We start from the raw sequence: 13211 nt of genomic DNA, 5'->3' as shown, positions 1-13211 counted from the left end.
GGGTTCAAGCCCCAGCACCAGCACAGAAATACAAGCAAGCAAAAACATTAAAAAACCAACATATTTGATAGTTTACATGAGGAAATTCATAGATACAAACTGTTCACACCTGCTTTTCTTTCTTTTTTTTTTTTTTCCTTTTTGCAAATAACCAGGTTTTGTCTTTTTTCTTTTGGTACTGAGGATCAGGACACCATTTCACTGGCCAGGCAAGCACTTTGCCACCAAGTTACCGCCCAGCCCAAATGCCAGTATTGAAACTCAGGGCCTCACCATCAACTGAGCTAACTGGGCTGACACTCTACCCCTTGAGCCAGGCTTTCAGTTCCAGATTTTTGCTGGTTAATGGGAGAGAGGAGTCTCACAGGGCTGGCTTCAAACTTTTTTTTTTTTGCCAGTTCTGGGTCTTGGACTCAGGGCCTGAGCACTGTCCCTGGCTTCTTTTTGCTCAAGGCTAGCACTCTGCCACTTGAGCCACAGCGCCACTTCTGGCCATTTTCTATATATGTGGTGCTGGGGAATCGAACCCAGGGCCTCATGTATAGGAGGCAAGCACTCTTGCCACTAGGCCATATTCCCAGCCCGGCTTCAAACTTTAATCATCAGATCTCAGCCTCCTGAGTAGCTAGGACAACAGGCATGAGCCACAAGCCCTCTCTGTACATGTTTGTTTTTTAATTTAGAGAGATGGATACCTTTGGGAATAAACAATGTTGCTTACTTAATTCCTTTTTGATTGGCCTACTGTTTCTCCTTTCTCCCTGTGAGTGTTTTAGTGTGAGCACTAATGGATTCCTTGCAGGCTCAGCCCGCAGAGAACATGGCTGTCCCTCACCCCGCATGTGGGAGGACTTGCCCAAGCTAAGCATGCACACTGCTTCCTTCCCGTTCCAAACACCGGCATGACTCACCTCCTAACATGTAGGCCTCTGGGCCTTCCTGTAAAGTCTTTGGGAAAATCCTTTTTAAAAAGATTCCAATTCCTGCTGTCTTCCTTCCCAACCATCTTTCTAAAGCAGATGGCTTACTGGCTTCCAAAAGGGCAAATTAGGAAGTTTTCTAGATCATTCCAGAATGCCCTGACACCCCGTGGTCTGGTTCTGTCTCCACAGTCATGTACTGCACAGACCCTGGAGAAGTCGAGCACTCTACCCGCTTGATCTCAGACCCTGTGCTGCTGGTGGGCGCCACCATCCAGTACGCCTGCAATCCCGGCTTCGTGCTGGAGGGGAGCTCCCTGCTCACCTGCTACAGCCGTGAAACAGGGACCCCCATCTGGACATCTCGGCTGCCCCGCTGTGTCTGTGAGTCCCTCATTCCCTGGGTCTGAGCAGGGGGAGGGGGTCAGGACTGGCTTGCGGCGGGGGGGGGGGGGGGGATTTTATCATCACCCCATCTCCCCAATGGCTGACTCAGGCTGAGGCTCTTATACTACAGTATTCAGGTAAAGTCCACTCCTGAATTTCCCTCTCCTCATCCCCAAGGAGTCCTAGGAGCTTGGGGTTATTGTCCCCCTGTGGTAAGAAGAAGGCAATAAAACCTGAGCATAGTGGTGCACACCTGTAATCCCAGCTCTCAGGAAGCTGAGGCAGGCAGCTAGAGTTCTAGGCCATTCTGTGTGACTTAAGGAGACTCTCTGGAAGGGAGGGAGGGAGGGAGGGAAAACCTACTTATGATGAGAGCTATTAGACCACTGCCTCTCCTCACACAAGCTGCTGAGTGGAGGTTAGCTCTGAACCCAGAGCTTTTCATAGAGGTCCCAGCCATCACTCACACCATGGCCTAAAGAAAGCGTGGGGCCACAGAGGGGCAGAGCCTTACCGGAAAGGAAAGCAGGCCCAGTGACAGGCACCTGAGGTCCCAGCTGGTGGAGAGGTTGAGGCAGGAGGAGCTCTTGATCCTGGAGATACAGGCTAGCTCAGGCAGTGTAGCAAGACCCCATCTCAAAAGAGGGACGAGGGAGAGGAATCTGGAGATGGGGTTGGGTCCTGGGACAGCCACGTGCTGACAGCGACGATGGGCAGAGGCAAGCACTGCCGGTGGAGCCCGTGGGTCAGGCTCTGGCCAGCCTCCGCCAAGAAGCCCCGTGAGGCCAAGGCTCCCCAAGGCTGCCACGGAGCACCGTGCGATGAACTCACACCCTCGGGTGCAGTGGGGCCTGCGGTTCCACGCCTGTCAGCAGGGAGGCCGGCCTCCAGGCCACCAGGGATCAAACCCCGCTTCAGCCATCCGGCCATAGAGACCTGCAGGTGAGAAAGCTAGGGATAAAGGCTTGTTAACAAATACCAAAGGTGGGAATACCATTTTCTTCAAGAAAGAAAAAGAACGGCTATTTACTAATGAGGCGCCATCTTCAAAGACCCCTCTGGGATGCTCCAAGTCCAAGAATTTCTGAGGTTTCTGAGCCAGGCCCCCCCCCGGGCTACCGCACCCGACATCTCAGCAACTGGCACCTGAGACTTTATCTCCAAAATAAGCAGCATCGTCCTTTCCATCCGGGTCTGTGCACCTGTCTGCTCACTTTCCATCACCAGGGCTGGGCTGGCACTGGCAGAGATGGTACAGCGGTATAGTCCGTGCAAGAGTGAGCTGTGTCTAGGTGCATACGAATCAATGGCCCCGGAAAGGCCACCTCCGTGCTTCATCTCCCTCTGCTGGTTATTCCAGGCACTGCAGGTGCCACTGTGGCTTCGCATTCTCTTCTGTCTGCCCAGCAACCACCAAACTGGACCAGGGAGCTTCCTCAGCTCCAGGGAGGAGAAGAGAAAGGAGGGAGGGAGTTCTCCTCTGTGATGACCCCCGCCCCAGCCGTCCACACTGTGGCTGCAATCAGCTTATGACTGCTCTATTCCCACTACCCTGAGTTCTGGAAGACACAAAGCACATTTCACCTGGTGCCCGGTGGCTCCTACCTGTCATCCTAGCTATTCAAAAGGCCAAGACCTGGAGGGGTGAAGTTCAAGATCAGCCCAACCAGAAAAGTTCACTGGACTTCCATCTATAATTATATAATTGATCATCAAAAAGCTGGTCAGGGGGCTGGGAATATGGCCTAGTGGCAAGAGTGCTTGCCTCGTATACATGAGGCCCTGGGTTCGATTCCTCAGCACCACATATACAGAAAATGGCCAGAAGTGGCACTGTGGCTCAAGTGGCAGAGTGCTAGCCTTGAGCAAAAAAGAAGCCAGGGACAGTGCTCAGGCCCTGAGTTGATGGCCCAGGACTGGCCAAAAAAAAAAGCTGGACAGGAGGCATGACTCACGTGGTAGAGTACAAGCAAGTATAAGTCCTGAGTTCAAATCCAAGTACTGATGGGGGGAAAAGAAAAGAAGAAAGGAAAAAATATTAGGAAGAGAGGGAGGGAGGGATGGAGGGAGGGAAGGAGGGACAAGTCAAAAGAATTTATTAAAATTTATTCAACAGGAGGATAGTTGTCCTGGGAATATGGCAGCAATGACAGCAGTCATAAAAACAGCACTTATTGTGTGCTTACTGTATGCTGCTTTCCTTCTGGGCATGAACCATTTAATCTTCACAGTGGCCCAGCAATCACCCATTTTACAGATGGGGAAACTGAGGCTTGGGGAGGCCACCTGGGGCTCACAGATACAACCTGAGCCCCTGGGCCCTTGTCCTCTGTCACATGCCTTTGATTGAATGAGCACCAGGTTGTTTCAGAAGTATTTATTGAAAGCCTGCTGTGCACCTGGGAGTTTGGGGTGGCAATGCCCTCACTTGGGCCAAGGGTCAGAGGTTCTGCTGGAACTTGTTTAGAAGAGTCATTAGAACATGACCAGCTGCTGAGCCTGCAGCTGACACCGGCACACACAACACTGCAGAGCTGGGCATTAGTCTGCATGCCTGTGATCCCAGCACTGAGGAGGAGGAGGCACAGAGGATCACGAGTTCAAGGCCTGCTGGGGCCTCATACTCCCAGAGAAAGAGCTTCCCATTAGGTGTGGGCCTCCGGTACCCTGTCCCACGGGCAGGAGTTACATCTGTCTCAGTCACCACTGTGACATAGCAGCTGGCCCATAACAAGTTGCTCAATAAGTGTCTGTCGGCTAAATAAAGATGCAATTGTGCATTCTAAAAGGCGCTAACTTTTCAACCGGCTGAGATGGAAGTTGCACCGTGAGTACAGGATGAGCGTTTGTGTTCTGGGAAGGAGGTGGGGAGTGTGGGCGCCTGTGGAGGCTGCAGGACAGAGTCCCCAGGATGGAGTCCCCAGCACATTGGGCCCCCTCCTGCAGACCTAGGTACCAAAGGGATACATTTTCCTCCACTACCAAGGTTTGAACTCAAGGCCTCACGCTTGCTCAGCTTGATGCTCTACCACCAAAGCCATGCCTCCAGCTCTGCTGCTTCTAGTTGGTTGGAGACAAAGGCTTCCTGACTGTTCAGCCCAGGCTGGCTTCAAACTGCAGTCTTCCAGATCTCAGCCTTCCTGAGTTGCTAGGATTCCTGGCTTTGAGGCAATGGTTGATATGACTTTGCAGCGTGGACCCGCCATTTCTGCAGGCCAGGAGCTGGGGATAGCTGCACCGCACCCTCTTAGCAGAGCCTCGGGGGCTGGGCGGGGGCAGGACCTGCACAGGGTTAGCTCAGCTCTGGGCTTGGCCCAGTATCCCACCGAAGACCGCGAGGGCAGGGTGCCAGTGAGCCGGGCGCGACGCGAGCCCATGGTGGGGGCCACCAGGGCCTCCACATCAGCTAAGAGCAAGGAACAGGCCTCAACCTGCTCCAGGCCCGCGAGTCCCAGGAGGCCGCGAGGTCGGAAGCTGGCTGGGCTCGGCCCACCATGCTCAGCTGGACGGAGGAGCCAAGACGAGCCCAGAGGGAGGAGCCCCAGGCCTTCCGGAGAGGCGCTGCAGTCGGCAGGAGGGCGGGAGGACAGGGAGGCAGTGGAGGAGGCCGCCCGGGAAGTGACCTGGCCCTGGGCCTCCACCCCAAGGGCTGAGGCAACAAAGTAAGCCTGAGCTGTGGAGACCCCGGGGCCTCCAGGCCCGACTCTCTTGGGGTCCCCACTGCAACAGTGGGAGCACATGGCGATTCTGAGAGCCAGGCCTCCCCTGTGGCCACCGCAGCATTCACACACTCAAGTGAGCCCCCTTAGGCTCCAACGTGAAGCCAGAAGTCACTGAAACCACTGGTAGGAGCACAGGGTGGGGAAACCAGACTGCCTGGCCTCGACACAGAAGCAATCCTGCAGCACACAACTGTGGGTATATAGCCCCCAAAAAACTGAAATTAGGGGGGATTCAGGACCCTGCTGATGGCTACTTCTATCCCATAGCCCAGAAGCAGGAAGGAGCCAGGGAGTGGATAAACATAACATATTCTGTGCATAGTGAAATACTACACAGCCCTGAAAAGGAAGGGAATGCTTATACGTTGCACCTTTGACGGACCTTGAACACATTCTACTTGGCCACATATGCCAGCTACTGAAGGACAGAGGCATCTGACTCTAGAGAAGTAGGCGTGTTGGCCAGGGATGGAGAGGAAACAGGGAGTTGTTCAGTGCCCATAGCTGTCAAGATTTTCCAGCTGGGGGGCTGGGGATATGGCCTCGTGGCAAGAGTGCTTATCTCATATACGTGAGGCCCTGGGTTCAATTCCCCAGCACCACATATGCAGAAAATGGCCAGAAGTGGCACTGTGGCTCAAGTGGCAGAGTACTAACCTTGAGCAAAAAGAAGCCAGGGACAGTGCTCAGGTCCTAAGTCCAAGCCCCAGGACTGGCCAAAAAAAAAAAAAAAAGATTTTCCAGCTGGGAACAGGCCTGAGAGCAGCTGCTCAGCCAGGCTCACGCTTTAGCTCTAAGGAGGCTATTTTACATTTGGAGGGTTTTGTCACATGTTGAAAGGTTTTGTTTTGTCTGCAATTGTGGGTTTTGAACTCAGGGCCTGGGTGCTGTCTCTGAACTTTTTTCTCTCAAGGCTAGCGCTCTATCACTTGAACCATAGCACCACTTCCAGTTTTCTGGTGGTTAATTGGAAAAAAGAATCTCTTCTTCTCTGGGATGGCTTTGAACCACGATCCTCAGATCTCAGCCTCCTGAGTAGCTAGGATTACTGGCGTGAGCCACCGCTGTTAGGAAAATGGATAATGGAAAAGAAAACTGTTTATTGAGGAACAGCAAGGAGCACAGACCTTCCCTCGGCTTTAGAGGTTGTGCCAGGGGGTGAATTTGGGACCAGGCTTATAAGGGGTCTGAGCATGGAGGCAGAGGTTACTAGGTCTGGGGGGGTTGGGCCCACAATGTATTGTTTACAGCTGGGCTTAGGTGAATTGCCCTGCCTGCATATCAAAGCAGGTTCCCATACACCTTCGGTTTTGTCCAGTGCCTGTGTGGGCATGGGAAAACTGGGTTCATCCTTCATACTCCACCTTCGGATACATGGAGGACAGAGGCAAGTCCTTCAACCCCCCCCCCCTGGCTCCCAGCTGAAAGGTTTTTTTAACCTATTAGGGGCCCAGGTGGGTGCAATCAAGAGACTGGCCACTAGATGGCAGTGTGGGCTCCTGGTGCACCAGGTGTTTCCCAGGCCTCTGGCTGCCCTTTGTCCCAACAAGGCCTCCAGGAGACAAACCATTGTGTGCTGGGTGCAGGAAGGAAAGGTTGATGGTGAAAGGATATGTCCCAGCCATCCCAGGGGACCATGCGGAGATAGTCGTGAACAGGAGAAGAAGGTGTATAAGGAGGTTTATTAGTGGGGCCATATCTCCCACGGGAGAGGGAGCAACATGGTATCTGGCTTCTGCACCTTATCCAGGTGGTAGCTTCTCTCTGGGGCTAGAGGGGAAGTAGGTAGGTCTAGATGGTGAGTGGAAGTGGCCCATTATAGCTCTAGGGCAGGGAGTTTAGGTTTGACTGGATCTGGGGGCTAATGGGAGGAGCTGAGGACCTGAGGAGGGGGAAATGCTAACAGATGGCAGCTGGCACTGAGAAAGGTGAGGAGGAGGAGGAGGAGGAGGAGGAGAAGGGAGGTCTGGGTATTGAAAGACATCACCTGGATGGGTCCCTCTGATGTAAGCTGAGAACTGAGAAGATTTCTTCATTTCACTCGGAGCCCCTGGGACATACAATCCTCCAGAGTCCTGAGTTCCTGCTAGTGTTCCCACACTGAGGATCCAAGAGGCTGCCACATGTGCAAGCCAGTACACGGGGAGGCCCCCTTCATTCTGCCACGGTCCTGTGTCGGGGCAACAGGAGGAGCAGGGGTCTGTGGGTGTGAGTTAGGGCCGGAGGAGGGCTGCAGTTGCGGGGAGGGGGGTGAAGCCTGGCCCCCATGGCCCCCGAGGGCTCATCAGGGCTGCCTGTGGCTTGCATTCCAGCGGAGGAGTCCCTGGCGTGCGACAACCCAGGGCTGCCTGAGAATGGGTACCAGATCCTGTACAAGCGCCTCTACCTGCCTGGAGAGTTCCTGACCTTCATGTGCTATGAGGGCTTCGAGCTCGTAGGCGAGGTGACCATCCGCTGCATCCTGGGGCAGCCATCCCACTGGAACGGGCCCCTGCCTGTCTGCAAAGGTAAAGAGCCCATCGGGGGCCCGGGGGGGTCACCACCCCACCCCGCTGGCTCTGAGAAGGTGGGCCACCATGCTGCCCAAGACCGGCGGCCCTGTTCCATGGCAGCTAGTGTACAGAGCTCTTCCCACAGGCCGGGAGGCCGAGGGCTCAAGCAGGGCGGACAGCTCAGGTCTCTTCCTCCTCCTGTAAAGCCACTTGTGGCAAGCAGGGGGGCCCCACCTGTGCAGCCTCACCTGACCTAATACCCGCAAAGGCTCAACCTCCGAGTGCCACCACATATGAATGTGGGCTGGGACGAATTCAGCCAAGGCCTGGTTCCTCCCCTCCCTCCTCACCGCGGAGTGGGGCAGCCTCGGAAGGCCCAGCAGTCCTTGTTGCTGCATTTCAGGCTCAGCTACCTTGAGGACTTTGAGGCCCAGGCAGGGGGAACCCACAACCATCATTTTCAATTACCCAGGCCAAGGAAAACAATCTACCATGCAGAGCAAACTCTAATCCATAAGTCTGGAATGAAAATAAAATGAAGCCTGCCCGCCACAGTAGCTCACACCGGTAATCCCAGCTATTCGGGAGCCTGAGATCAAGAGGGTTGCAGTTCAGGGTCAGCCCAGGGCAAAAAGTTTTCTTGACCCCACCCCTCATCTCAATCAATAAGCCAAGTGTGGTGGCACATTCCTGTCATCCCAGCTACAGCAGGAAGCAATTAGGAGGAGTCTGGCCCAAGCCAATTTAGGCAAACAAAATCAACATCTGTCTTAAAAACAGTGGAAACAGGTTAGGCGGTAGGTGTGGCTCAGTCAAGCCCGGCTTTATGGTAAGGACAAGGCTCAGAGATGGTGGGTGTGGCTCCGTGGTGGGCGTGGCTCCGTGGAGGGCGTGGCTCCATGGTGGAACACCTGTCCAGCAAGCCTGAGGCCCTGACTTGAAACCCCAATACCTCAAAAATTGTGAAGCTAGATTTGTATAAAGGTGAATTCAAAGCCGGGCTTGGCTTTGGGTGAGGGTCTGGAGACTGCCCAGTGGTCAGTGCTCTGACCTGCATGAAGCCAAGGAAGGCCCTAATCTTGTGGTTAGCATGGAGAGATGGGTGGAGTTCCACCTCTAGCTCCTAGAGCTGATGGGTGATCGCTGCACCTCTGGAGGTCAGGTTGCCCCCTGGATGGAGGCGCTGACAGCTGTCTACAGGAACAGGATGGGCCAGGCGGGTGCGGGGCCTTGTGACTTTGGCTACTACCAAGCAGATGGTGAGTGCTCAGGACCCACTGGTCTTGCGGCTCTGTTTCCTCCCCATGAGGCTGAGGACTGTCCTGCTGACCACAGTTGTCTGGGATGTGTAAAACCTGCCCAAAGCTGGGCTCCATGCCTCATGCCTATAACCCCAGCTACTCAGGAGGCTGAAATCTGCAGAATCACAGTTCAAAGCCAGCCTAGGCAGACAAAATGCCAGGCTGAAGGCATGCACAAATGGCAGAGCACTGGCTTGAGATTCTGAGTTCAAGCCTCAGGTGCCAGCACCTACACACATGTGCACACACACACACACACACAATGTCGCAAAGCAAGGCATCAGACGTATGGCTTTGTGCAAATAGTGAACCCTCTTCACACTGACCAGCGCTTCTGTTTCTCTTTCAGTGAATCAAGACAGTTTTGAACATGCTTTAGAAGGTGAGTCCCACTCCATAATAGTATTTTTAAGCAATACATTGAACTAGCAAAAAATAAAACAAGGCCAAGTGCTTCAGTAGCTTTATCCCTACAGTGAATGGCATAAGTAATAAATCCTGCCTTCACACTAAACAAACCAAAAATAATTGCAAAGCAAACAAAACTGTAAGGGAACAAGGTCGCCAGGTTTGCAGCTGGGGTCCTACAGAGAACCCGAGGGGAATGGATGCCAGTCCATTGCAGGATGGGGTCGGGGAGGGGGGGCCGTGGTCGGGCTGGGGCTGGGGCCTGGCCCCGCGGGCGGGCTGGGGTCGTTGGTCGTCACACCCGTGCGTGCGAGGTGAACCAGGTGGAGCCGGTCGTGGCTGGGCTCCAACAGGGACTTGGCAGGATCCATGGGGCAGCGGCAGCGGCAGCGGCAGCGGGGCCCCGGTTGGAGCCCTGCTCGGGCCCCTGCGTCGTAGTCGGGCTTTGCCCAGCCTGGAGTTGGATTTGGACGGATTTCAGCCAACCTCGAAGGGTGGTCGGGGTTTGGGTCCCGCGGACCCAGTTTGCTGTCCCCGGCGAGCAGGCTGGGGACGCCCAGGCCGGGTGCAGAGCAGCGGTCACGGTCCCCAGCCCCGCACGGGGACTCAGGAGTCGCTGCGTTCAGTAGCAGAAGCCGCAGCCGAGTCGTCGCTGGAAGGTGGGAACATGGCACTGGCCATCTTCATCCCGGTCCTAGTCATCTCCTTACTGCTGGGCGGGGCCTACGTTTACGTCACACGGTAGGGCCGCCCCTTGCATGCAACCCCCTGCCTTCCCTCCCAGGTAGCCACGCCCTCTGTCTTCCCTTCCAGGTAGCCACGCCCCCTGTCTTGCCTCACACGGTAGCCTCGCCCCCTGCCTGCCCTCACATGGTAGCCCCACCCCCTGCCCTCCCTCCCAGGTAGCCACGCCCCCGTCTTCCCTTCCAGGTAGCCCCGCCCCCTGCCTTCCCTCACACGGTAGCCCCGCCCCCTTCCTGCCCTCACACGGTAGCCCCGCCCCTGGCTTCCCACACAGATAGGCCTTCCTGCACAGGTAGGCCCTCTTCAGCCGGCCTTCGGTGGAGGAGACATTTGCCTTGCGCTGAGCTCCCTGGCCGGAACGCTGGGCGCCCCGCGAGGAATAAGACCCAGCCCCACCCCAAGGAGTTAGGGTTTCTGGGGGCGCGGACATTAGACAGCACCCGCTGGGCCTCCCCCGCGAGTCCCAAGGTCTTCCAGGCTCTGGAGCCCATCACCGTGAACAATAGAGAGCGTGTGAAGTATCCAAAAAAAAGCCTGCAGTTGAGCCGAAGGTGACCTTCCGTGCGGGAAGAGAAAGGAAAATGGGAAGGAAGAAAACCCTGGAATAGTGGTGTTGGCCACCATGGCTAAGCAGAGGAAGAGGAGGCAGCCCCAGAGGGAGGCAGCTGCTGAGCAGGCTTGGAAACAGATAATCTGAGTAACTGCAGACGGGGGGGAGAGGCCGGCATCAGGCAGAGAAAGGTGCGCGCAGAGGGCCTGAGGCAGGCCAGGGCCTCCTAGGCCTTGTCCCTGAGCTGGTCTGGAGTGAAGTGAGAGCAGGCAGACAACTTGAAGAACCTGTAAGACTCTGAACACACAGTGACAGGCAAGGGGGGCCGGGGGTAAGCAACAGGTAAGCCAGTGCTGACCAGGTGGCCCTGAAGTGTTCTCAAGGCAGCCTGGCATGCAATAGATGCTCAACAAACACTCTGCAGTGAAGAGAGATGTGAGTCACCTGACAGACAAATCAGAGTCCACTTCCCCCCAGTTGGGGTGGGGGGATGGGAAGAGGTGGAGCCGGGTCTCGCCTTCCCCTCTCAACTTCCCCAGCCCAACTGGGGTACATCCCCTCACCTCCCTTCTCACCCCTGCCAGGTGCCGCTACTACTCCAGCCTCCGCCTGCCGCTCATGTATGCACACCCCTACAGCCAGATCACTGTGGAGACGGAGTTCGACAACCCCATCTATGAGACTGGGGTGAGTGAGGGCACCCCTCTCGGGGCGTGGGGAGGGAAGGGACCCGCCTCACCCACTGCCATGCCTCTGCCCCTGGGCCTGGGAGACAAGCCACACACTGAACACAGGGCCATGCCAGCCGCTGCCCATGGTGCCATCCTGCTGGCTGCCACGGGCCGAGACTGGCATTGCTACACTGCACACATGCCAAGCACTTGCTCATCTGGAGATCCACCATTCTCAGGGCTGTGTTCATATCCACACATGAGGCAGCTCAATTGTGGACTCTCTCGACTTCCCCTCGCTTGGGGGGGAAGGGGCTTGTCCGCCCCTTCCTGGGTGGCCCTTTATCGCTCTCACGTGGGAGCGATGGCCACAGGTAGCCTCGTCTCTCTCTCGACTGCCCCTCGCTTGGGGGGGGGGGGGAAGGAGCTTGTCCGCCCCTTCCTGGGTGGTCCATTCTCGCTCACGCCGGAGCGATGGCCACGGGTAGCCTCGGTGGCGTGTGGTTGCAGGGTGCCCCAAAGCTGCCAAGAACGACACGGACGCGTGGGTCCCTGGAGAAAACCTCTAGGGCTTCTGTTTATTCAAATGAGGAGCCTCCCAGATATACCCTAAAGGCGGGCACAAGAGAGGGGCCCCTGATTGGTCCCAAGGGGCTGTCCCTCAAGTGATGTCAGACTTCCTTCTCTTCCTGTTAAAGACAGGAAGGGGAGGGACAGGCTGAGGTCAGCTGTGGCCCCTTAAAGGTGCAGCTGACCCCAACACTCAATCACCTAGTGCTGAGTAACACCCTCTGCTAACCCCGGAACCAGTGGTGCCCCATCCTGCAGACATGTGCACATGTGCCCCGGTACACCCCAGCATAAGCCACGAGCCATCTGCTCATAAGCAGGCTGGGGGCTGAGCGGCATCACGGGGCAGTGCATGGGGCCCTGGGGAGGGAGGAGACTCCAGGACCGGGGGACGGCCCCGCCAAGCAGAGCTGGCCAGGTCTGCCCGTCTGTCCCCTGCAGGAAACCAGGGAGTACGAGGTTTCTATCTAAGGAGAGCCGCGCCCGAGTGGGAGGCAGTCAGCACAGCCTCCTCCAGACATGGCGCCAGCCCGCGCCACCGGACCGCAACCCAGAGTGTCTGCCGTCTGCTTCGGACTCTGCTGAAGAGCTGCCATTTTCCTCCCTCACTGTATTTATTCTATTTGACATTGCAATGGGCTGTCCCGAGACAGTCAGGAGACGGACAACAGGCGGGCATGAGACGGTAAAACAGACGTGAAACACCCACCACCAGCCAGCACCCAGGCCGAGGGGCCGGGCCGGCCTGGAGCCGACGCTGACCTCCGCACAGACCTCGCCGCCCCAGGCTCCCCGGCAGCGGCTTCATTGGGTTGCAGCGCAGCCTGGGTTCCGTTTTGCAGAATAAATTCCGTGCCCTCCTTTCGGATTTTACCAACCCCTAGCAGGCCTCACCCCCCGCACGCGCACCCACGGGCTCTGAGACTCGCAGGAGTACCGCCTCGGGCCTCCCGGCCTCCCCAGGTGTGGGGATGAAGACCAGGTTTTCTTTCTGACAGGACGGTGGGAGGCAGGGGAAAGGGGAACGTGGGGGCTTCTCTGTGCGCGCACCGGCCGGCCCTGCCTGGGGCATGAGCTCTGCCCGGGCACTGGCCCTGAGCTTCGGCTCAAGGCTGGCGCTCTACCGCTGGAGCCCCAGCGCCCCATCTGGCGTTTCCAGTAGTTTATTAGAGGTAAGAGTTTCACAGCTTTTCCCTGCCTGGTCGCCAGGATTACAGGCGTGAGCGACTGGTGCAGGGGGATGATGGGAAATGCGAGGGTGGCCATGGAGGAAGATGTGGGAGGGAGCTGGGTTTAAAATGTTCTTTGCTGCCCCAGGCCTTGCACCCCTGGGCTGGGACAATGGATCTGCAGGGGGGGAGGGGGACATACCTGGCATTGGGAGGGAAGGGAGGGCAGGTTCTGAACCCCAGGGGTGAGCTCCCTTTCCTGGCCTGGCATTCTGGG

General features: G+C 56.5%; 1 protein-coding gene across 1 annotated transcript in view; it reads left to right on the top strand.

The window, feature by feature from the left end:
- The window catches only part of Sez6l (seizure related 6 homolog like), a 101788-nt gene extending 89552 nt beyond the window's left edge, over nt 1-12236 (top strand). Inside the window, exons 16-21 of the mRNA XM_048340700.1 lie at nt 1113-1304; nt 7342-7536; nt 9172-9204; nt 9857-9971; nt 11109-11211; nt 12207-12236. Coding sequence (XP_048196657.1) covers nt 1113-1304; nt 7342-7536; nt 9172-9204; nt 9857-9971; nt 11109-11211; nt 12207-12236 — 668 coding nt within the window. The remainder of the gene's footprint in view (nt 1-1112; nt 1305-7341; nt 7537-9171; nt 9205-9856; nt 9972-11108; nt 11212-12206) is intronic.
- The last annotated feature ends 975 nt before the right edge of the window (nt 12237-13211 follow it).

Source organism: Perognathus longimembris, chromosome 3, assembly GCF_023159225.1.
Source record: "Perognathus longimembris pacificus isolate PPM17 chromosome 3, ASM2315922v1, whole genome shotgun sequence".
Lineage (NCBI taxonomy): Eukaryota > Metazoa > Chordata > Mammalia > Rodentia > Heteromyidae > Perognathus > Perognathus longimembris.
The sequence above is the reverse complement of the archived record's forward strand: the minus strand, read 5'-3'. Positions and strand labels throughout refer to the sequence as shown.